The sequence below is a fragment of the Chaetura pelagica genome, unplaced genomic scaffold (genome assembly GCF_000747805.2).
Source record: "Chaetura pelagica isolate M959 unplaced genomic scaffold, ChaPel_1.0 scaffold90, whole genome shotgun sequence".
Taxonomy (NCBI): Eukaryota; Metazoa; Chordata; class Aves; order Apodiformes; family Apodidae; genus Chaetura; species Chaetura pelagica.
Window position 1 is genome coordinate 8241237 of NW_009953496.1, and position 24709 is coordinate 8265945.

A 24709-nucleotide genomic window follows, 5' to 3' on the forward strand; every position below is an offset into this window, starting at 1 on the left:
CTCCCGCCGCCGGGCTGCCAGGGCCGGGGATGCGGACGCGTGGCCTCAGCCCCGAGCAGGCTCCCGAGCAGCGCTGCCCGCCGCCAGCCGGGAGGGCTGGTCCCGCCCGGGACGCCGCTGGGACGCGTGCGTCTCTCCGTGCGGGATGTTGCTGCACAGCCCTTAGCGAGCGCTGCTTTGTCGCTGTTACTGACCTGGAATGGTTCAGCTTGTTAGTGGAGACTGAAAAAAATGAGAATAAAAAGAGCTGGCGGCCTGCTTTTTTGTTTTATACTTTGAAATTGTATAAACTTGAAGTGGTTCTCGGGTTTCTCTCTGTGTGACAAGATTGATGCCCTTCCTTGCAGTGGCTGTCCGACAGGAAGAAGAGAGCTTTGCAGAAGAAAGATGTGGGTGAGTTTTCCTGTCACCAGGTGCTCGGTAACACTCGGTGCACAGGGGCAGCACACACGTCTGGAGGGAGACACTTTGCTGACTGTGCAAGGAAGTTCTGCACAGCTCAGATTTAAAAAAAAAAAAGAAAAAGCTGTAACTAGTTATGGTTCAACGTTCTGTGCAGCTTTGTATAAGTAGTATATTGCCAATATTGTTTTAAATTTCAGGTGTTAAGTGTTGGGGCTGTAGATTGCACAGAAACGTGATGGATGAATTCCCACGCATGCGACTTATGATAAAATCCAGCTATAAGCTCCTCTGTGTGTGTTATGCTCATGCTAGAGTGCAGAAACGTAATAATTTTAGTCTAAACTTGTTACCCAAAATAAAACATGGCTATTTACATACAGTAAGAAGGGCTGTAAAAAAAAATGCATAGAGTTAACAGGAGGATAGACTGTATTATAGATCTTAGTTGTGTAAATTTTATGCTAAATGCTTGATACTTCATTATATAATAATTTATTACGTAGTTGTCACCTCAGAATAGGCAGTTGTTTTGCATGGAGGTATCTTGCATCTCTGGGTTAACTAACTATATTAATCTTCTTACAACATGTGTTAATAATACTTAAAACTTATTCCCTGTATTCAATTAACTTTGCATGCTTCCCTAAAGAACCATTATAGTTTTTGGGGCTGATAAAATAGTGCTACCTTTAAAAAAACATTTTATTCTATTTCTTCATAGATATCCGGAGAAGAATTGAACTTATTCAAGACTTTGAGATGCCCACAGTTAGCACAAAGATTAAGGTATCAAGAGATGGACAGTATGTTATGGCAGTTGGTGAGTTATCAAAGAGTCTCTGTCTGTAGCAGAGCCAAAAATGCTAGAAAATCTTTATTGCAGAATGACTTGATATTTTGGGTAGAATTGGTAAGAGTTAATTTTAAAATGTAGCATTGAACAGAGTTTCAGAAGCTTACTCACAAGATGTGATAGAGTGTCTGTCTTGGTAGTGGTATTGTCAAACACTTCTTTTTAGAATACAGATATTCTTAGAATCATAGACAAGTTTGGGTTGGAAGGCACCTTTGAAGATCATCTCATCCAACCCCCCCACCACTGGCACCTTATAATACAATTAAAAATGAAATTGTTTATAATATAGTTTAAAACTAAGTTTGTATTTATTTTTATTGTGTGTGCGTATATATTTGCTTCAAATAACTGCTGAACATCCTCAGAGTATTGTTTTAAAGGATGGAGGATAATGCTACATTTTGTAACTGTCAAAGCAGGATCCATACATGGATACTTCAATAGGCGTTAACAGCATAAAGAGACTTGGTCTTTCAGGCATCAAAGACAAAAAACAGGCCTTAAGGTTATGTTAACAAGAGGCATGTTTTCCCAGTCTCAGAAGCTTTGGTAAGATCAGAATACTTAGAGCTGAAATACAGTTAAAGTCTTTATATGTAAGACGTGTATATATATATATGTATATATATTTATTATTTTTTTTTAAATCCCAAAACATTAATGTTATTCTTTTGTTTGTTTGTTTTTAATTAAAGATCAAATTGTTTTTTCAGGAACTTATAAGCCGAGGATACGCTGTTATGATACCTATCAGTTATCCCAGAAATTTGAAAGATGCTTAGATTCTGAAGGTTAGTAAAAGCAATGGCTGTTTGTACAATCTATCTTCCATATCTAATTCAGGTGGGACTCTTAGAAATTTCCCTCCTTGTGCTGAGGGGACAGAATGCACTGCATGGGAGCACAGGAATCTCAAGTAAAACAGAACTTCACCTACATCACCTTGCCTTTATCTGTGTTTTTCCCTTTTCCTCCTTCAAAGTTCTTTCCTCTCTTGGAGTGGTGTCAGGCAATGTAAGGTTTACCTTGAGCCAGTAGGTGCTGGGCTTAGGCAGTGAATATGGCTGAAGGCTTTGCTCTGTTTGGGAAATGCAATGTGAGTATGATGGCTGGGTAGCAGTCAGTGCTTCTTTCTTCTTCTGTGAAGCAGTAAGGTAGGAGAAGGCACTGTGGTTGCATCATCAATACTGAAAGGAGTTCTCTCTGTTTTTCCACTGGAGCCCAAGGTCAGCAAGTGAGTTACAGGGTAAAGAGAATTTCCTGAGAGTGGTTTGGGTTGTTTGGTTGGTTTGTCTTCTTGGAAGCAAGGTACTTGGGGATACATGGTAGCATGGCCAAGGCCCTAATTGCGCCTTGTTTGCTGCTATTTTGGAAGGAGAACAACTATGGTCAACAAAGCAATGAGCTGTCTAGACAAGCTGCTGTAGCACAAGTTTTAGAGTACATAAATTTGGGGAATGGCATGTGGATTTTTTTGGTTTTGTTTGTTTTTATTAGAAGGCTGGAGTGGTAGAAGGCTGATGGCTGAAAACTGGGATACAGGGTGACTAAAGCAGAGAAGGAATGAGTGTGAAGTGGAAGAAGTCCTAAATCCTTATGGAAGAATGAAATTGATCTAACTATGATGTGTATAAAAGTGATGTGGGAAAAAAGTTTGAAAACTACTGTATTAAGTCAGGGGAAGGGGATTAGAGTGTGGTGGTGTTTCTTTACCCTGAGCCTAAGGACTGGGAGTCACACAGGGTGAAGGGACAGTGCTACAACATAGTAAGAGGGGAGCTGGTAGGGTTTCAGAGAGGCTGGGGAAAGTGAAGAGTGGGACCCATGTTAAGAGAGTAGGAGTCATTGTAATAGTAATGCTTGCTGGTAATTAGAGCTTGCAGTAATTTTTTATTTGGCATTTTACTATATTGCAGAAGTATGTTTAATTTGAACTGTAGCATAAAGACACTTCAGGTAACTTTAAATGAGCTACCTTATTTAAATGGAATCAGTTTAGCCAAAGCAGCTACTCCCTGATGTTCCCAACCCAGCTCATTTAAAACTAGGCAAAGTTCAATACATTGCAGTGCTCAGCACGGTTTGTATCTTTCAAACTTGATTTTTTTTGAGCCTTAAAACTTTTCTGTGCAAGTGCTGACTGATCCCTTAGAAAGGTCATGTGTGTGGTTTTGTGCGTAGCATATCCAAACTCATGTCATTTTTAGTCATCTTTCAGGGATTACCAAAGGTCCACAGACCACACACTCACCGAAAACCATTTGATTAAACCTTCCCCAAGCCAATAAATAAATGATTGAGCACTGTTTAGAGAAGTGTGTCAGGTATACAGGAATGATAAAAAGATTACCAGATGCTCCATGTTTCTAAAGTTTTCTAAAACTACTTGCTGTTTTGCAAGTAAAGTTGTATAATGAAAGATTTTATCGTGATGCCTGCATTACTGGTTGACAGCTGTGGGGAATATTTATATGACTAAAGGTCAGCATGAGTGTAAATGTTGTCAGGATTTGTGCCAGTGTTTGCAAATATGTTTGCTTACTTACTTGACTTAAAATTCTCTTTCTCTCTCATCTAGTGGTTACGTTTGAGATTTTATCAGATGATTACTCAAAGGTATGTTTAATGTTTTCAATGTATAAATGAAAAAATAGTTAAATATGTATATTAAAATGCATTTTCATATATAGTAAAGGCAGTCAATCAACACAACCTTTGGAACAGAAAAGTTTTTTTAGAAAAGCTAACAGGATAAACATCTTTGTACCTTCAAAATGTTTTTCTTTGTCTCTTTGTATTACAATTTGTCTTACCACTTTTAAAATCTTTTGTAGTAGAGAAGAACTTCAAATAACGATCTATCCTGTAAACAAAATAATGTGAAAAATGGAATTAAGTTATTCTTTCTAGGATAACATCCCTTGTGAGAATGATACACAGACACACCATTTCTGAGAGGCAGGATAGCTGTACATAAGTTAATAGACTGGTCTGTGAGCGTTGTTGTAGCCATGATGAATATAAGCATATCAGTGAGGGAAAAAACATGGAGAGGAGTAGTATCTTTGTTTTGTTTGTTTTTTTCATGAAGTGCTGTACTTGGGGGAAACAGTTGAGTTCTTAAGACCATCAGCCTTTTTTAGGCCCAGTACACTTATCACTTCTAATTCTGCTTAACACTCAGAGAAGTGTTCATGTGCATGAAAGCTCATCTGTTTTCTCCAGCTGCAGCAGTTGATGTAATAAAAGATGCTACTTTCTGTAAACTTTGCTGATTCATCAATATGGAATTTAAGCATTTTTAAAAATTTACTTGTTTATTTTAATTTTATTTTTTTTTCCCCTGAGAACAAGCCCTAGAATTTCTGGTACAGGTTTGTTTTAATTAGTATTTCTGTTTGTTCAGAGGCATTATTATTTAGGCTTCTAGCTTTAGTCTTTTCAAAATTTTTCCCATGTGAGATTTGCAAGACAGTGCGTGAATTCCAGTAGCAGAGGGTGACTGATACAGTCCAGTAGCCTCCCAGTTGTCAGCCTGTTGGAGAGTGCTTTGCTTGTACAGACCAAACGGCTATTTGGGAGACTGAGGAACACCTTGTGTTTGCAACTCTTTCTAACTGGTTATGAACAGTAAGAGTGGTTTGTGTTTTCACTTGAAATTGGTACTCTTTCAGGATGAAGCCCTACTTTCACAACTTAATACAGCCTTATTTTCAAGTTTATTTTCCTAAAACTTACCTTGCCAAATCGTTAGAGAGAAAGCTGATCTCAGATAGCTGTCATAGTGTTTTAAGCATGTTAAAAAGAGGGGACAATGTTTGAGAAATTACACTTGAAGTTCTTAGCATCATAAAAATATTGATTGGAGGGGACCTCCAGACATTGTTTAATGCTTGGACAGGACTGTTAAAAACGACAAGCTTGGAGGTTCCACAAATTCATGGAAAGAATTGTAATGTAGTACTACCTCATCATGAAGAACTTTGCCTTCCTGTTCAACTGGCCTGAAATTTTCACTGTTGCTACTGCTAAGAGTTTGACTCTTGTAATTTTTGTAACTGCACTTTAGTTGCTGGCTGCTACTAGGTTGTCCTACCACAGAGTGCTCTTAGTCTGGCTAAACAAGCTAAGATTCTTCCAGCCTTTCATTGTTTTTTGTGTTCTGCCCCTTGTCTGGCTTGGTAGCCACCTTGATGCTCTCAATATCCCTTCTGAACTGGGAGGACCAACACTAGACATGCTGCCTCATGCTTTAGTAACACGGGAAATTGCATCTCCCCAGGCTTCTCCTGTGGTCACCTTCTGAGGCTTATTTGCATTTTCACAATGAGAGCACAATGTTGGTTTTCATTCACACCAATATCCATAAGGCTAGTTATACTTCTGTGCTCTCCTGAGTTTAAGACTTAGAAGTTCTAGACTTGGACATAGTTTCAGACGTAGGAGAGACCATTATCTTTTTTTTTTTTTTCCCCCACAGCCTTTTCCAAAAGGACACGTATTTCCACTTTTTTCTTGCCATACACTGGTGGCTGTGCTTTTGCATAGCCATTTTGGGACCAAAATTAATTTAGTATGAAAGAAAGAAAAATGTGATTTACAGTGAGTCATTCTAACTGCTGATGAAAGATGACACAAACATCTTCAAGTCCAATATTGCACAAATTTATCTTAAAATAGAAAATTAGGAGTGGTAAGGCAATCATTAGCAGAATATTTCGTTGCTTTGGGCAAATAACAAAAACTTTCTAAAATCTTCTTGGAGGTAGAGTGCATGACATGAAAATTCACCTTTCTTATTGAAAGCAAACTGCATCATCTGTCTTCCTGGAAACAGGTTTTTGATGGATTACTGGTATTGAACTAAGAATGTGATACTGATCTTTTAAAATGAAATATGATTTAATTTTGTGTTCTTACAGTTTATGTGGCTTCTTTACTGCATGCAGATTCAGACATTTCTTCTTTTGCAATGATGGTAGAGAAAATGTACTGATGTATAAATAAAACAACTTTTGTAACTTGCTTTTTCTGAGCTTCTGATCCTTATTTGTGTTGCTAACAACGTGGACTAGCAGTAAGGAATTAAAAAAATCTATACTGTCTGCTGCTTCTAGAAGATGCGTGGACTATAAGTATTCTAAACTAAATGAACACTTTTCTAATCTAAGCTAAATAGGGATGAGGTTAAACGTTAGCCTGTGAATATCCATACCATGTAATTGTTCATGTGCATTGTGGCATCAGTTTAAGTGAGGCTGAGTGTTCCTCCATCACACAGTGCCTGGGCATGGCTTGAGGTACAGTGTGAGTGTAATGGATGGTGTGGGCAATACCATTTCTGGAGTGGGAGGAATTAATTCATATGGATATGAGTTGTGCCATGTTAACTTGCCATTAGGACTATATGGGCAGATTCTGGCCTATTTTATTTACAAGTATAGATCTGGCTTTTTAGTAATGGCTCACTTTGGGCTCTTCCAGGAGTGAGATGTTTGTCTGAATTTCAGAAAGAAACAATGTGCTTACTCAGTGGACAAGCAACAACAAAAATGCACAAAGGTTGTTGGTATCATTTACTGAGATGCTGCTGTGCAACAGGATTTATAGTTCCTGTGCCTAGCACCTATGAACATACTGGTGTCTTTATCACATTGTACCTGGAAGAAATTAACTGGAGTCTGAAAGAAGTACAGATGTTAATTTTGGTGTAGCCCACCTCCCACACGACTATACCAATTCTGGTTGCAGAGTCACATAGACCCTTGTGAATCTTCATTTAATGTTTAATAAACCTCTTTGATGTGGATTGTGAGAATGGTGAAGCACTAGTTGACTCATTTTAATATAAATAATTTAAATGAATTGTGATAAACCAATGTGAACTTGAAAAAAAATCACCAGAGTTTGTGCTGTAAGGCAAGCTAAGGATATTGTAATTTGGTTTCTGTATGTTTCAGTGCTTTCTATTTTCTTTTCAGATTGTCTTCTTGCAGTGTGGCAGGTTTGTGGAGTTTCACTCACAACATGGTCATTACTACAAGACAAGAATACCAAAATTTGGTAGAGATTTCTCTTACCACTATCCATCGTGTGACCTGTATTTTGTAGGAGCAAGGTATGATGAAATGGATTATTTTTTTTCACTTCTGTTAGCAATGTTTTCCAAGAATAAAATGAACATTAAAATACTGGAATAGTTAGGAATTGGAAGTGGCAATTCCTTCCAAATTAATAATGGAGATGGTGAAGAGTAGATAATGTTGGAAGACTTAAGATTTGTTCAGTTTCCTGTACTGTTTTAGGACTTCTGTTCTTTGATTCTTAAACCAGGAACATCATGTATTTGCAAATCTGTTATAAAAATTGTTTAGCATTTAAATAGGAAAAATAACTGTTTCTATCCTGGTTGGTGTCTTGTTGCTGTTAAAGTGTGAGTCAAGTCACATAATTAATTGATTTTGTATGAAGACATAGTAAAAGTAAAATAAGTAGTAATTCAAAATGTAACATAAATCGTAAGAAATTAAAAGATCTTAAGAAAGAAATTAATTCATCTTTTTCCTGGAAAAAGATTAACTGGTAGGATATTGCAAGGTAATAAATACTTTTGGTGAACATGGACAGTTTTCACTGTATTTATAAAACTGAAGGATGGGTTTCTTGTATGTTTTAGATTGCGAGGTCTGAAAATTATATATTTGGTAGCAAGATTTTTTTATAACTCCTCCTAACTTAAAACAGTCCTCATAAAAACATAAAGGTATTTTTCAGTATTTGCGAGAGAAAGGAATATTATCTGTTTTTCCTTTGTAGTTCTGAAGTGTACAGGCTAAATCTGGAACAAGGAAGATTTCTGAACTCACTGCAAACTGATGCTTCGTAAGTTATCTGTAGTGCATGATGTGTCTCTGTCATCTTTCCACCAGGTGGAAGCAAACTACTAACATGCTCACCATCAGTACTGTATCTGAATGCTGCCCAAATGTATTGTAGAGTTGAAAAGGAGCATATGCTGAATATGAGCCTCATTTTATTTTATGTTCTGTAATTCTGTGTTCTAGTTTTTATGTTTTAATTGAGTTTCATTTTCTGGATATTCTAAAATTGCTTAATATAGACTTAGAATTAATATGTATGTTATATTAATATATATAACTTGATCTCAGAAGCATTTCATTAAAAGTTTGCCATTATTGCTCAATTTAGCCATCACATAGAGATCTACCCACAGGGTATGTACTTTTCCAGACATGTCTTTGTCCTTCTGCTCTTGGAATAGCTTGAAGAAAATTTTTATATCTTCAGCATGTGTCTGATTCATTTGAAAACCCTACCAGAACAGGAGCTGGGCTGTTTTCATGTGGGTAGAGGCAGATGAGAGGAACAGACTTGACTAGATACAGTAGCTGTTGGTGGGTACAGCTGGTTTTCAGTGGGTAGGATAGCTTAATGGCTGAAGCAGTATTTGGGTAGGGCATAATAGAGAAACTGAGCAGCAGGGAAAAAAAAAAAGGAAGAAAATCCTGGAGTGGGAGAACTAAGGGTGTAGTGTAAAATTTAAATTAGAGAGATGAGACTTGAAGTTGTTGTGAAGTGCAGGAGTTGGATAAGTTGTAGGATTAGAGGTAGAGGGCTTTGAATGGAAGAAGTTGGAAAGCACAAGGATGGATGTTGTGAAGATAAACATTAGTACTTAGGAAGAACTATTGGGAGAAATACAAAGTTCTTTGGTGCCCTGTTGAGAAATAGGATACTTGGGTGAGGGAAAGGAAGACAGGCCATTCAGAATATGTTGGAGATGTAAGCTTCAGAACATAGGTAATGGGGAAGACCTTTTGACATAATTGAGTTTAAGAATATAGTGGAGCAGAGTGATACAGCAAGGCAGTTTCCAGTAACCAGCACTGTCTCACATGGCTCAAAGTTCTTATTCAGCTCCTCTGAAGTATGGGAAGCTGCTGTTAGGTTGCCATCCGTCCCTTCTTCCAGCTGTTAATTTTCCAGGCTGAGTAACCATGTACATGATTACACAGAAATTGTTTTAGCTATTGTTGTGTTATGTTATTCTGAGGTAATTAAACTTGCTCCTTTTTCTGTTTTAGAGAGAGTAATGTCTGTGACATAAATCCTGTGCACTTCTTGTTTGCTATGGGGACAGCTGAGGTAAATGTTTGCATTCCTTTTATAAAAAGGGCAGTAGTGTTTTTTTTCTTTTTTATATTAGTTTGCATGAGGATAAGAAGAAATTATGACAGGAACTTAATTAATTTGCTTTCATTTGCTATGTGAAGTATAAATACATGGAACAAGATTACTTTTTATAGCATAATGCAGATAGATTTTCTGAGCTACCTTGGTTGCTGAGATGCTAGGGATTTTGCAAATGGAAGAGAAAATAACGTTATCTTGCTCTACAGTATAGCCATCTGTAGCAATTAGCTAGGATGTGTACCCTGTTAATCTTAATGAATTTGATCCAGATCACATTTAAAAAATAAATACATGTGAGGGGCTTGTATGCCATTATTAGAACAACATCTGTCAGCCTAGGATATTGGACTAGTTATTAAGCGATTAAATAATTTATAATTTTATTTAAACTTTTTCAGAGTACCAGGCATCTGTTGCATAAGCTTGAAACATATTTTTTTTTAACTTTCTAGGGTAAAGTGGAATGCTGGGATCCTAGAACTAGAAATCGAGTTGGGCTGTTGGACTGTGCTTTAAGCAGTGTGACAGCAGATGCAGAGTGAGTAAAGCCTACCTTTTCAAAGTGTGTTCTTCTGGTTTTTCACAAGTTTTGCTTTTTAGAAACAAATCCAAGTTTGCATTAAAATGGCCTTCCCGTGGTCTTATTTCTGGTGTCAATAAGGGGTTTTCAAAGTCATGAAGGAGTCCCTTCGTTATTGATCTGAGTAGTAGTGGCTAATTTTCTATACAACCACAAGCTGTGAATGTAAGCAACACAGCTTTTTGAAGTCGTATTTCTCTGAGTGGTATCTGTACATTAATTTACATTCATTATCTTAGCTATTTTAAATATCTAAAAATTATTTGCAGACTTTATTGAAAGAATGTCTAACTGTAAGCATTGTACTTTGCAGGATAGATGGTTTACCATCTGTTTCAGCACTGAAATTTGATGGAGCTTTGAATATGGCTGTTGGAACATCTACTGGGCAGGTAGACTTAACTTCATCTACAACAGTTCTTAGGAGAACCTGTTCTTGCAATTGCCAGTCCAAGTCTGTCATACATAGCATGTGCTTATTGCAATGTAAATATATATTAATACAAGTATTTATAAGAGCGTGAATTACATGAGTAGAGTAGTAATTGTCATTCTTAAACTGCAAGTTAGTTTTCTCAGATGGTCATGCTCTTCAGAATACTATAGGGACCACTTAAAATCATCACAGCCTACATACTATATAACTTCAAATTCTGCAGTTTTCTTACAATGCAAGAGTCAAATACGTGGGGAAGTTGCTGCCTTTTGAGACTCGTTTATTAGTACTATCTCAGTGCCACATAGATGTGCTCCATTTTATTGATGGTGGCTAAAGAAGCAGAAGTAGTTGTCTTTTAACTTGTTTCTAGTGTCTTATCTTTCTATAAGGGAACATGTTGATTAATTTATTCAGTGTTGCCACCATATTTGGAAAGGGGAGTATGGGGGATTTTTTTTCTGCCTTCATCAGTCTTTTCTTGGGTTTAGACAATTGTACCTTGTTCAAGAGCAGATAGGTATGTAAGAGCTGCATTTGCAATGGTGTTAGTATACACGTCATGCAAGTTTTATTGGAGATTATATTTTTTTATTAGACAAGCTGGTAATATTTTTTCCCTCAAGTTATTAGTATTCACACTTTGCATGTGAGAGATTTAAGGTTTCCATAGGAAACTGGAGATAAAATGCAGGTTTCTGAAAGACAGGGCCTGTACTCTCTACGTCCCTTAACGTAAAAAAAATTACATTCTGTGGTGTTTCACTGAAGGAAAGTGGTACTTGCTGCATGTAGAAGGGAGTCTGAAAATGTTAATCTTGTAGGAACAGCATGAGAACCTGAAAGTGAAGTAATTAAGAAATACTAAGAGACATGGAAATGGTTCATTTTTTCAATAGAAATTTAAAGTACTTTAGAACGATGGTGAGCTCTCAAATTAACTCCTATTTTTATTAGACTGAAGCATGCTGAGATTAAAATATATTGCCAGCATAGATTTGGCTCATTTAAGCTGTTTGCAGCATTTAGGATTATTCCCTTTACCTAAATCATGACCATGCATTTAAGTATGAAATCTCAAGTTTAGTCAAAACTTCAGTGAAGATCTGGTGTGTGTGACTTCCTCTTGATCTGACAATATTCTAAGTTTAATCTGTCTCTTACTCTTTAAGGTTTTGTTATATGATCTCCGGTCTAGTCATCCTTTAATAGTCAAAGATCACCACTATGGCCTGCCTATTAAGTCGATTCAGTTTCAGAGTCAGTTGGATTTAATTATCTCTGCAGATTCTCGAATCATAAAAATGTGGAACAAAGATACAGTAAGTGTTTTTATGTTGCTGCATTCAGATTTTTTTCTTTTTACATTTGTTGTTTGTTTGTTTGTTTTCTATGCAGCTTGACTAATAAGGCTGAAATTCAGGGTAAGAATTAGGGTTTTTATTGTGTCCTAATTCACATTGCATTTTGTCCTGTCTGACTGAATAAACCAACATCTGGGAAGTTATTCAACAGCCTGTCAGGTATAAAGATACAGTCTTAGGTATTTGTTTAGCTGTTTGTCCATGTCTGCCTAAGATGCTTCTTTCAGTAGAAGGCTTTAAACATCAGAAGGGGTATCTTAGCCTTTGCCTTGTTGGCATATTTCTCGTAGTGTGCTTCAACACAACCTGTTACAATTTTTCATCAGCGAAAACATGGTCGTTCCAATTTCCTGGTCAAAGGACTGCTAACTTTAAGGTAGATCAGTTACTTTATGACCTATTAAAATCAGGTGCTGCTTATTTTCACAGAAACATATTTGGATATTGAAGCAGATACATTGCCTAGATCCAAACAGCAATGTGTATTATGCTATATTAATGCACTATGTTGCAGTAGACAATGTCTTTGTCCCTGTCTTTTGCACCTCTAAATAAAATAGAAATCTCTGATTTTCTTAACATTTTTCATCATTATATTATGCTGTTCTTTTTTGTATCTTTCTATCAGTGAAGCTTGCACAAAATATGTTACCCCATAGATTCATAGTAATACTACTGGAACTTGATTTGGTTTGAGGGGCTGTCTTTAGTCATCATATTCCTTCTAAAAAACATGCTCCATTTATGCTTTTCTAGCTTCATGGGGAAACATATCTGAGGAGCTGTAGTTTAGAGGCACTTTTTTTTCTGACCATTTCAGGCAGTCATTTCTCTATTGTTATGCTTCTTCATGAACTTTCAACAGCCTCTCATTTTTTCTGTGATCACAAGCAGTTTTTTGTAAGCTTCTCTGCAGTTATTTTTTATTGTTTAAAAGAGCAAATAAATTATTGGTTATTATTTAAAACATCTGCTGTGGCCTCTCTCCATTTTTCCTAGGTGTGTATATATATATATTTCCCTCACTGAGAATGAAACACTGTAAGGTTTGTCAGGTGGCCTCTGCAGTGGGAAAAGGGAGGGTTTCGTACTGCTGGAAGGCAAAGGTAGCTTTGGACTCTTTCCTAGATTATGTTCCAGCTGGCTCCACCTCTCCCAGATGTTGGTTCCTGACTATCTCTGGCTGGGAACCAACTGCAGAGGCAGACTCTGGGGTGGAGAGCATATGGCTTTGATACCAGAATAGCCCCATGCTGAGACGTGCCTTGGGGTGGGGAGCATGAGGCTTTTGTCTGCTAAGATTGGGGTGGGGGAGGACTCCTATTAATCATCGGGGAGAGACCAGAGGTGGGTGGGGTAACAGCATGTAACTGGCAGGGAAAGGAAGGGCCCAGAAAGGTAGGTGGGATTGCTGCAGGGGAAGAAAAAAGAGGAATAGGATCAAAATTTGCTCTGTTCCTGTCCCTCATTTAGAGCCGTGTAGGCATGTACTCTCATGCTTCAGATTCTGTGGCCCAGTTCTGAGAGACTCTTCTTTTACTGGCTGGCTTGTGTGTTGGCTTATAAGAGCACCTGTATTTTGTCTGGGTTTTTCAGACTCAGTTCCAGTTCTTATTTTTTTGAGAACTTTGTTTCCTGCTTTTACCTCTTTATTAAATAACCTTTATCGTTTCAATTCTGATCTAAGCTAGATATCACTGGATGCTTTCACTGCTTTTATTTAATATTTAGACCTCTTTAGTACTGAGTTTGTGGTCATTCTATGACATTTATTCTACGATAAATTATAAATAAAGTCCTAAGCTACATTTCATTTCATGTAGACATGATCAAGGTGGAAGAACTAAGCTCCAGATACAAATTCCACTCCCAGTCCATCATTTCAACTACTCATACTTACCAAATAAAATTGTTTAAAACAACGATACTCGTGGTAGAACAAAATAAAGATTACACTGACAATGTGCCAGGCACTTATGGACCTCTCTGCCTCGGTTGAATGAAATGAAGCAAATCTGACACACCTTTTCAACACAGAAGTGTGAGCTGAGAAATTGAGGTGCTACTGTACATTGCTGTGTTTTCAATGACCACTACGTGTCCTTGTAAGAGACAGGATCAGAGATGAAATACAATATTGAGCTCCTAGTATTATGTTCAAATACTTTTTGTTCTGCAAAATCTGTTCCATTCTTATTCCACCATATTTCTTAGCTTCTATAATGCTTATTCTTAATGTTCAGGTTTACTAAATTTAATTATATTGTTTGGAGTTCTTCATAATGTATTTTCTTCCTACAATTTCAGGGGAAGATATTTACTTCAATGGAGCCAGAATATGAGATCAACGATGTCTGCCTGTATCCAAATTCAGGTAAGTTAGATGTATTTATGTCTTCCTAAGTTTAATCCAAGCTGTGGTCTTTTTTTCCTGTGTAGGTGATACGGGTTAGGTCTACTTTCTGCCTTATGGCAGAGCTAGGAAAAATAGTTGCTTGCCACTTAGTGTCATTGTTTCCTCTCTATCTGTACTTAATTGGAGCCTCTTCACAGTTAGTAACTGCTGTGCTGTCAACTTAGTGGTTGACCTCTTTTGCTCTTTCAAATATATGTTTAAATTTCAGAAGAATATAAATTTTACCCTTTTGTCTTCGCCAAGTGCTGGATGAGTTAGAGCTTGCTGTAAAATCTACAGCAAGTTTACAATTTTTTACAAGTGTTTACAGCTATTTTATCTTTCCATGTTTTAGATCTAGCATTTGCTGTGCCCTCCCTTAGATGAAATACTTTGGTTTTAAGTCTAGATTCTTCAGTGCACAGATTTGCATGCTTTGTATGACTTTTAAAAAATTTGTTGCGTCTCATGGTGTTATTTTTAGAGTTCAAAACTGAGGGTTGCTTCTAACCAAAGTTTTCAGGTCCTACCGTATGAGTAAAAATATTTTTACAAAATGGTGGTTGCATATGCACATGTGCTTTGCTTATACCTCAGATTGCAATTAGTCTTAATTTTCCCTGCTTGATCGAAGTTGCTTATTTCTTAACTACTATGTGACACACAATTTATTTTTCTTCTAGAAAGCAGTACTGAAAAAAATTAAATAAAAATCAGGGCCACTAGGATGGCACAGGGCAAAATTCTAGATTCAGAGAATGCATGTGTTGGAAAGTCTGCTATTATCTTAATTTTAGAAAGAGGTAGCAGCAAAGACAGATTGACTTGGACTTTGATTCATACTAGCAGCTCAAATTCAAGATTGTAGATAAAGTGAGTTTGAGATTTATAATGAGTTAAAACTTACCTTGTGTTTTCTGCCAACTTCAGTTAAGGATATGCCCTTTTTAACTTATTTTTATTTGTAAGATGAGCACTTAAATACTGATCCCTGCTGATATGGTGGGTGTTTTATACTTTATACAGCAGCAAAACTGTAATGGTCTGCAGAATCTTGCATGATGAAAATATTAACTGACTTCCATGCTGCTCAGGTTTAGGTAGCCCCCCTTGAAACAAAATGGTCTTTCAGTACGTAGGAATTGGGCTGGGTTTTCCTGAGCCCTTAAAAAAGACATTGGTAACATTTTATTTGTGTTCCTTATATAGTTTTTCCCAGTTCAAAGTGCCAAAAATAATGCAAGTGAAGAATTGAAACCTGCTAAAACAAGCACTTTATTGCATGGCACTGAGGGTACATCTCGTGTGCCCTGGTTGTATTTGAGTCCATTTGGGTGCATCTGAGAATAACTGTGTGGTAACAGTGTGAACTGTGCAACATGGAGGTAGGCAACCCTGGTCTTCTCTCATCTGTAGTGGCTACAGAGAGAGGTCATTGGAGTGAATTATCTTTAGCATTTCATCCAGGTTTCACCCTTGATAACTTAGTCAATTTGATCCAAAAGAGAATCCAGGAGTAGATAACCACCCATGCAGCAATGATGATGAAGGGCTGATGACAGAGAGTGAAACAGCAGCTATTTGACAATGTAGAATCTTAGCATAATTTTTAGTAGGCATCTCTGGGGGTTGTGTATATAGACATGCCTCAAGGGCTTTTGCAGAAATTCTTTTCAAGAGCCTCTACAAGAAAGTTCAAAACACAAAGAACTGAATGCACAAATCTCCTTAATGTTGCTTGTTGGACATTTGTTTTTCATGTGTCTGTCATCTACATCGAGATCAGTGATGTAGATCATGCATTTTAGTCCTGTGTTCCATGTCTTCTGCTTAAGTCAGTTCTGCTTTTCTTATTGTTCTCTCTTCAACCATGTCTGTAGGGGGGCAGGTTGATGTCTTTTGGTAAGAACTATGGTGGTATGAAAATTAGGCTGTATTTTATAATCATATGAGACAGAGAGGAAAAACTACAACATGTTGCAGTGGAAATGAAGAGATTTAAGGTGAGAGTTAATTCACTGCGTGTTTGTCAGAAATACTCTTGCTCCAGAATTCAAGATGCCCAGCACCACTTCATACTTTTTCAGAATTTGAAGAATAATAAAGATTGAACATCTGAAAATAAGAAAATACTTTCAGTAATATGAACTTCCAGTTGTGGAAAGCTGGAAAATACAGAATAATTTAAGTACCAGTATGGCTATAGCTCAGTGCTCTCATTGGTGCCCCAGCATTCTCAGAGCACCACTGAATGTTTGAGAAGCCAACATGATACAGGATACCCAAGAGATCTTTGTCTAGCTTGTGTTTTAACAGAAGGACATGGAGCTCTTTGAGGCCAAAGCACCACCACAAAGATTATTAGTTGTGTGGAAGGCTCTGAGGAGACCTTATTGCAGCCTTTCAGTACTTAAAGGGAGCTTATAAGAGATACGAGGGCAAACCTTTCTGCAGGGCCTGTTGCAATAGTACAAAGGGTGATGGTTTTAAACTGAAAGAGGGTATATTTAGACTAGATATAAGGAAGAAAGGAGCACTGTGAAACACTGGAACAGGATGCACAGAGAGGTGGTAGATGCCCATCCCTAGAAACATTCAGGGTCAGGTTGAACGAGGCTCTGAGGAACCTGATCTAGATGAAGGTGTCCCTGCTCATTGCAGAGGTGTTGGAATAGATGACCTTTAAAAGTTCCTTGTAACCCAAACTGTTGTATGATTCTGAGATTTAAGGGAAACTGTGGATCAGCATGATGTGAATTGTTCTTTTTCAGTAGTTTTGTGGGAGTTGTCAGTCTTTTAAAACTGAAATTATTTTACCAGCCAGCTTCAGTGTTACTGTCTTTCAATGGGAAGCAAATCTTTGTGTATCTTTGACCAAACTACACAATGACAGACTTTAGTGAATTGCTTAAACTAGTTATTAATCTCTTTTCTCTGGTCACACATGCACTGAATTTTACTAGGGGAAAAAGTTTTACTACTTACTCAGTAACCTTGACTCAGCATCAGTTAAGTTGTAGAGCATAAAAGAAGCTTAACAGTATCTTCAGAGTACAAAAATCTGTGCCTTGGTTGTGTCAATTATTAAAAAAAAATAACATTTGCATTTTCTAAAACTCCTTCTCCCATTTACTAGTGCTTCATAGTTGTGTTTTCATTCTTTTAAACTGATGATACTGAATTGCAGATGTCTTTACAAATATAGTCTTATTAAAACCTCTTCTGAAAAAAAAGTCATTTATTTCCCTTTTACAGTGATCAAACTAGGCTGCTCTATACTTTGTTAGGGTGTGGTCTCTCCTCCCATAAAAATTGGCTAAAACTAACAAGCTGAAACAATGAAAATGCGTGGAGTAGACTTCTTTTCACACAGTTGTTCCTTGCTTTAATTATTTTATTTCCCCTGTAGTTTATGCCCATGTACTGTTCTGAAGTCAGTTTTTCACTCCTGTGATTACTGGTGGAAGACTCTCAAGAGGGAGTCATCTTTGAAGCACCTGCAGAATTGTCATTTTGTCTCTAGTGATTCATACTCAGTCCATGGAGAAATTCTTTATCTCCTGGAATAGGAGTGAGCATACTGATACATGTAGAGTATATAATCTATATACTATACTGTAGCACATTGTGTATGTGTATATGTATATACTATAAATGCTTGCTTTTTCATTCAATTGCCTGCAAACCTTTCCAGTTATGGTTTTTAGCCTCAGTTTGCTGACTAAGCTTTCCCAAATTTCTTTCTTTGCTGGGAAAGCAGGCCCCCTTGTTTCTGACATTTTAAGTCCAGCTGTGTTGTGTATTTTTAATAAAAGGATTAGTTAGGAAGGATTACTCCACCCATGTTAATCGCGTTCCTCTAGTTGGGTGTAAATTATATTTCTACCCTCTGGGTGTGTAGTAATTGACCCAATTATTCATAGTCTCAGTGGCATATGTTACAGTGCTTCTAGATCAGAATGTTATCTAACTGGATTGCTCTTTTCTTCTTCATATTCCATCTTTTGAATTACCTGGTGATTACCTATGTTGGAAAGACAAAATTGAGACAAACATGGAAGTAAATACCAAATGTTCTTATTACTCTCTTATGTAGAAGGGAATTAGGAGTATTTCTCATTTTCAACTTACATGAGTCTTGTGGCAGTTGGGGATTTTCTGTGCATTTTAATATTTGTACAGTAGCTTTTTTATATTGAGAGTAGTTACTACCTTTATTCATGGTGTTTCTTAGGTATATTCATAGCTATTTCAAATTTTCCATTTGTCCCATTTGGCTAATATCACTAATATTACTACATTTGAAGCCACAGTACCCTGTCTCTGATTTTTTGTTGAGAAGCTGCTGTTGTGTTGATTTCCCAAGATGAAATGTGAATAAAAGTGTAAACCGTGTAATGATTTATGACTTTGTTCAGGCTACAGGTGTGTTTTTAAAAATAAAACAATCCAAATCCTCTTTTAATCATAATGCAGATTTAGGTCCAAGGTAGGTGCAATACTAACTGGATTCATTCTAAAGAGTGTTATGGGGAGATGGTGGATAAGAAGCTCAACGTGAGCTGGCAATATGTGCTTGCAGCCCAGAGAGCCAACCGTGTCCTGGCCTGCATCAGAAGCAGTATAGTCAGCAGGTCAGGGGAGGTGATTCTCCCTCTTCACTTGGCTCTTCTGAGACCCCACCTAGAGTACTGTGTCCAGTTCTGGAGCCCCCAGTATAAGCATAGATCTCCTGAAGAAAGTCCACAAAGATCATCCAAGGGCTGGAGCACCTCTCCTACAAAGACAGGCTGGGGGAGTTGGGGTTGTTCAGCCTGGAGAAGACTCTGGGACTTTATAGCAGCCTTCCAGTACCTGAAGGGGCTACAGGAAAGCTGGGGAGGGGCTTTTTTCAAGGGCTTGCAGTGAGAGGACAAGGGGTAATGTATCAAAACAGGAAGAGGGAAGATTAGGTTTGACATTATGAGGAAATCCTTTAGTGTGAGGGTGGTGAGACACTGGGACAGGTTGCCCAGGGAGGTTGTGGAAGCCTTATCCCTGGAAGTGTTCAAGGGCAGGTTGGATAGGGCTTGTAGCAACCTGATATAGTGGAAGGTGTTACTGTCCCTGCAGAGGGTTTGGAACTAGATGATCTTTAGGGACCCTTCCAACTCAAATCATTCTATGATTCTATGAGATAAACTATTTAAATTTGTTATGAAAACTGGTGCCTCATGGTTGTCAGGACTTAGCGTTACTTGAAGTGATGCTGAACAGTTAAGATAGAGTACAAAAGTGGATGAATATGTAGGAAGCAAAGCTTTGTTAACTGCTGCTGTCAGACCGTTTTTTACTAAGCATTTGATGCAACAATTTCTTATGGGTCCCAATTAGCTGTTTCATTGAAGGCCAAGAATATGTGCTGTATGAGCTGCAGGTAGTGTGATTACACCTCCCCTCCCCTACCTTACCAGGAGTTCTTTTCCTACAAATACTCAGGTTGCTATTGTTTGGTTTGGGGTTCTTTTTTGTTTTGTTTTTTGTTGGTTTTGGGGTTTTTTTTGGTGCCAGCAAATTTCTATTTTTTCCAGTTCTTTTCCTGGAAAGATATTTTAAGTCTGATGCATAAATCTATCTTCACATCACAGTTTATGTGAATTAAATGCCTCAAGTATATACAATTTTTTTTTTAAAATAGTGTTAACCTCTTGTAACCAGTATTTTTAAATGTGAAAATCTCTTTTTAGGAATGCTAATGACGGCCAATGAAGCCCCTAAAATGAATATCTATTATATACCAGTAAGTAATACAAATTGTTACTGATACTGCTCTTTTAAAACTCAGTTGTTTCATGTCGTTCAGGTATTCATGTTGAATTCTGCAAATTTGTGTCTACATTCTTTGACTTTTCATCATAAAGTAAATTTAAACTAACCATAATTTATTAATGTAACATATTGAATTATTAAAAAAACCTAGCCTGTAATTTGCCTTGTGCTACCAGTTCCAAAACTGGCTAATGACAATAGGAAATACAAGTGGAGCTTTGCTGGAAAAAGTAGTTTCTCATAGCTGATCAGAAAAGCATTCCTAAATAGGAGCTGTGTATCTTATTTTCAAGATAATAATTTTGCTTAGTTGTGAAAAACTGAATTACTGTCCTTAATGTGTGCTATATAGTGACATATCATGGCAGTAAATATTCTTTTCTATTCTGACAGAGAACTGTCACTGTGTGGCTTTACATCTGGCTCTTGGCTTTAGCCTCTGCTCAGTGCCCCACTTGAACTGCAGCTTTTCCCTTGACCAGCTCCTCACTTAAAAGGCTTAACTGTAGGTTAGCTATATATTGTATTTCTGCAGGTTGGTTTTAGGGAAACTTAAAAGCAAGCCTTCTGGTGTTAGGTTATGGAAAACTACACCTACATTTCATTCTTGTTTTTATTCTGTTTCTGCAGTGCATTCACTGGGTTGTTGTTGGTTTTGCCTGTTAGGAGGTAAAAATCTGTATGTTTCTTTTTAAGTAATTTTATTCACATTGTAGGCAAACTATACCATCTGGTAATTTTGATCTGTATTCCACTGTTTTTTAAGTCAGCCAAGAAGTTTTCTTCCAGATAATACATTTTAAAGTGATTTTAATTTAATTTTCTTTAGTTTATTTCTGTATTGTTATTGTCCCTGCCCCCTGCAGCCCACCCCCTATCCCCTGTGGTCTTGGTTACATCTAAAGTGAATAATAAGTTTACATTTTTCTTTGTGGAATAGACACTCTGTACCTGTTGTGTGTACATGCCTAAGCACAACAGTACACCTCTCTAAATTGTTCTGTAATCTGATTACCATGTATTATTACATTTTTGCATTTTAAGAAAGGTAAAGTTTTATATGAGTTATTTCTGTGTCGTTTATGTCATATATCTGAAGCACAACTTCTGTAGTTCAGCTCTAACCAGCTTTAAATTTCTTAACTGTAGCTGTTCCACGCTTTGGATAACAAAGAGTGGGGAGATTACAAATATTTTTCTATTGAAGACAAAGTATTAGCTGTCGTTACAAGCTGAACACTTTGTTTCTGCTTGTCCTTTGTAAGGCTTAGAGATCAGGTCTCCAAGCATTTTTAGATCATCTTTTTAGTTAGTGGATCAGGGAAGACAAACTCCATATTTGCAAAGTCTGATGAGTTTTAAAACTTGAATGGACTAGTTACTCTATGTAAAGTAATTCAGATGGAAGAGCCATTCCTTCTGTCACTAAGAGTAAGGTTCTGTGTCTCTGAAGATTGTGCACTGAGATTTTTTTATGCAGCTGTGGATGATATGTGAACTTCACAGCCAGAGCACATGAGATGTGCATATCCAACATTGCCACTTAGAAAAAATAAAATTAATTATCTTGATTATCACCAGCGATGAGTGAGTGTTAGAACTTGTTCTATCCAGCCTTGAGTATACTTGCACATACTATAAATCAAAATGAAAAATGCTTTTTTTTTTTACTGTCTCAAACATCTCAGTCTTGCAGATTCATCTCTGTGAATACTGAACTCATGTTTCTGAACTCAGATAAGTAGTTATAAGCTAAGAAATATAAGCACTCTATATTGGATTTCAGATCACGTGTAACAGATATTACTGCAAACGGAAATACTGACTAATGCTGTATGGTATTTTATCAACATGGAGACCCATGAAAATTAACACAATTCTTTCCTTTAAGCATCCTCCTTTGTCACCGTCCTCTCATTATTGGTACCTGAGTCGTGTTTGGATCATACTAGTTTATGGTTTTACACTTAGAGTGACACGTGAGAATACAAATAGACCCACATGATTAATGTTAAAATATAAATCCAAATTCGAATTCTGTTTTTCGCATTTTGTTGTGTGTAAGAAACTTTAAAATTTTATTCAAAGGCTGGTGCCCAGATTAAGCTTAACTTCAGTTCGTGTCAATGACTGAGTTTGAAGGCTGATGAAGATACCTTAAATACTGGCATGACTTTTCTTTAGTCGCTTATCTATAGTTAATTTCAAAACATGGAATGCTTATTTTAGAAAAACTAACAGTAGTAAGAAGTTAGTTTGAAATAACTGGCTTTTTTACCCTGTCTGCCTTTTCACAGGCAAGACTGAAGGAGCTGGCATTTCCTAAAAAGTCAAGGATGTAGGTCACTAAATCTGTTTTTGTTGGCTGGCTTTTTTTTTAATCTCCCTTTTTAAATGAAGAAAATATAAAGTGGAGAAGCTGTGTCAGCCTTAAGTGGCTCCAGGACATTTGTTATTAAGGAAAACTCAATGTTATTAATGTGTTCATGTTACAGTTTTATTCTTTGATATTTTGGGCTTGCGATTTGAGCTGAGATTCACACCTGCCCTTTGGTTTCTGTGTCAGTAGATTATTAAGACAAGGGTGATTTCCATTCTTGAAACATTGAGTAATTTCCTTGCACATGCAAAGGTGAATTTAGTTGTGTGTGTCTTTGGAGCAGAACTTTAAAGAACATATGATTTTCTAGATCACCTGATCTCTCTTCGTTTTCTAGCTTTTCCTAAGAGCTAAGATTCACTGCTTTTCCAATGAATAGTTAATTTTCTGTTTGTTTGTTTACTTTGAGATAGAAGTGAATATTAATTAAGATGTGCCCTCTGTGTTTGAGATGTTGACAAGAACTGAGTTATAATTCTTGAATTCCACAACAGAAGAAATGCCTAGGGAAAATTCTGCTCCTATAAAGGACAGTTGTGTTTCAGAGCTCTTGGAAGTACTTTGGTGTAAATAGAATCCATTTGATTTCCCCTCATTGCTTTGTGGTGCTAGTAACTTGCTTTGTTTAAGTCTTCATTGGAACAGCTACAAGGAGTTACCATGGTTATGGTCAAGGAGGGTACTTAAGATCTCAGATGTATGGTGCTGTACTCTACCCTCTAGTTTAAAACATAAGAAAAAAAAAATACTTCAGAAGAAGAGATGCACAGAAATCTTACAGTGCAGGAGTTCATATGTATGTGGATGGGTGCAGACAGACTGAGCATCCTCTGTCCTTGATTGAAGTTGGCCAGACAGTGTAGGACTGTACCCAGCCTAATATACCCTGCCTCCCAGCAGGTTTTATTGGTGTGGGCACAGTGCTGTGCTAACACAGCTACACGACTTGTGAACTAGAGCTGGCTCGTGTCCGGCCAGCTTGGAGTACGGTCTGACTGAGCTCATGTCTGACTGAATTATCTGTGTACATGTGCCCATTCTCTCCATTGTTAATGCCAAAGCTAAATTTCCATTGCAAAACCAAAAAATGATTGTCTCTTGAACTTCAGTACTATAAAAGAGTTGACAATGGGTATCATAACACTGTCTGTAGTCATTTACAGCATGCTTTAGCTTTTCCTGCAGAATTTTCAACAAGATAAGTATGACATTTGAGACTAGGAATGTCTGGGAGAACTGTGCTGTTCTTAAAAAAAACCCACAACAAAAAAAATCGCTCCAGTTGTTTCTTATATGTGCAAAGCTGTTAGTGGAGGGAAAGGAAGATGATTTTTTGTTTAATTGAAAGGACAGGAAGATTTTGTTTTAAATGGCAAGAAAATACCTTATGCAGGTACACAATGTGAGGACTGAGTAAAATTAAAATTGCATCTGACACTTAAAATTAAATGTTTGTTTTACATAAGTAACATCTTGAGTGGCTTAGCTTAGACACTTTGTTTTTGTTTTATTTTGTTGGGCTTTAATGAGAGCAAGTGCCTCTGACTGGAATTGGGCTGTTTGCCAGTAGTTTAATAGTTAACTTGCAGTTTATGCAAACATTTGAAACCTACTTCTTGCCAGCTGGCTTCCTGGTATATTGCTTTGATGTGTGCCTCAGGAAGGTTGAAATGAAAGTTGTGTGTGCCTTGGGATACTTTTCAGACTACTGACTCAGAAACATAAGTTGAGTCAACAGTGCAACCAGGTCCTGGCCAAATAAATGAAGAGAGTAAGAAGCTCCACCAACACATGGTGGTCTCCTGGCCTGGCATCTAGGTTGATCTAGGTTCTCTTAATTGAGGCTGTCAGCTTCCATGACATGTAAAGTTCTCTTTGCAGGTTGTACAGAGAAACCCCTGCATGGTGGCTCTTGAATGCTCTGCAAGCAAGGGATAGTATTTATCCTGAGTGTTTACTACTGGTTACACGAACATGTCTGATCTTCGCACAGACATTTCAAATCAGTCCTGTCTCCTTTATTGGACTTGAAACTTTGGGTTACATATACATACTGAAACTGAAACTTGCTCTGTTCATTAGGCTGTTAAAAGAAGAGAGCAATTAAGCGTGTAATTAATTGAGTGTAATATTCTGTGTTCTGGATTTCTTTACTTTCCTGCAGCCTTGGCAGAAAACTCCCTGTTGAGGCTAGAAGCAATGTACTTTTGGGGTAGGGAAGATATTAAGTTCTTTAAGAAAAAAATAAATCCTGACGCGTCTCTGGCTTTT

At 37.3% G+C, this 24709-nt stretch overlaps 1 protein-coding gene across 1 annotated transcript in view; it reads left to right on the forward strand.

The window, feature by feature from the left end:
• The window catches only part of NOL10 (nucleolar protein 10), a 59874-nt gene that overhangs the window by 6227 nt on the left and 28938 nt on the right, over nucleotides 1–24709 (forward strand). Inside the window, exons 2-13 of the mRNA XM_009999233.1 lie at nucleotides 348–393; nucleotides 1127–1225; nucleotides 1975–2052; nucleotides 3840–3877; nucleotides 7243–7379; nucleotides 8078–8143; nucleotides 9367–9427; nucleotides 9928–10013; nucleotides 10369–10447; nucleotides 11664–11813; nucleotides 14163–14229; nucleotides 19977–20029. Coding sequence (XP_009997535.1) covers nucleotides 348–393; nucleotides 1127–1225; nucleotides 1975–2052; nucleotides 3840–3877; nucleotides 7243–7379; nucleotides 8078–8143; nucleotides 9367–9427; nucleotides 9928–10013; nucleotides 10369–10447; nucleotides 11664–11813; nucleotides 14163–14229; nucleotides 19977–20029 — 960 coding nt within the window. The remainder of the gene's footprint in view (nucleotides 1–347; nucleotides 394–1126; nucleotides 1226–1974; nucleotides 2053–3839; nucleotides 3878–7242; nucleotides 7380–8077; nucleotides 8144–9366; nucleotides 9428–9927; nucleotides 10014–10368; nucleotides 10448–11663; nucleotides 11814–14162; nucleotides 14230–19976; nucleotides 20030–24709) is intronic.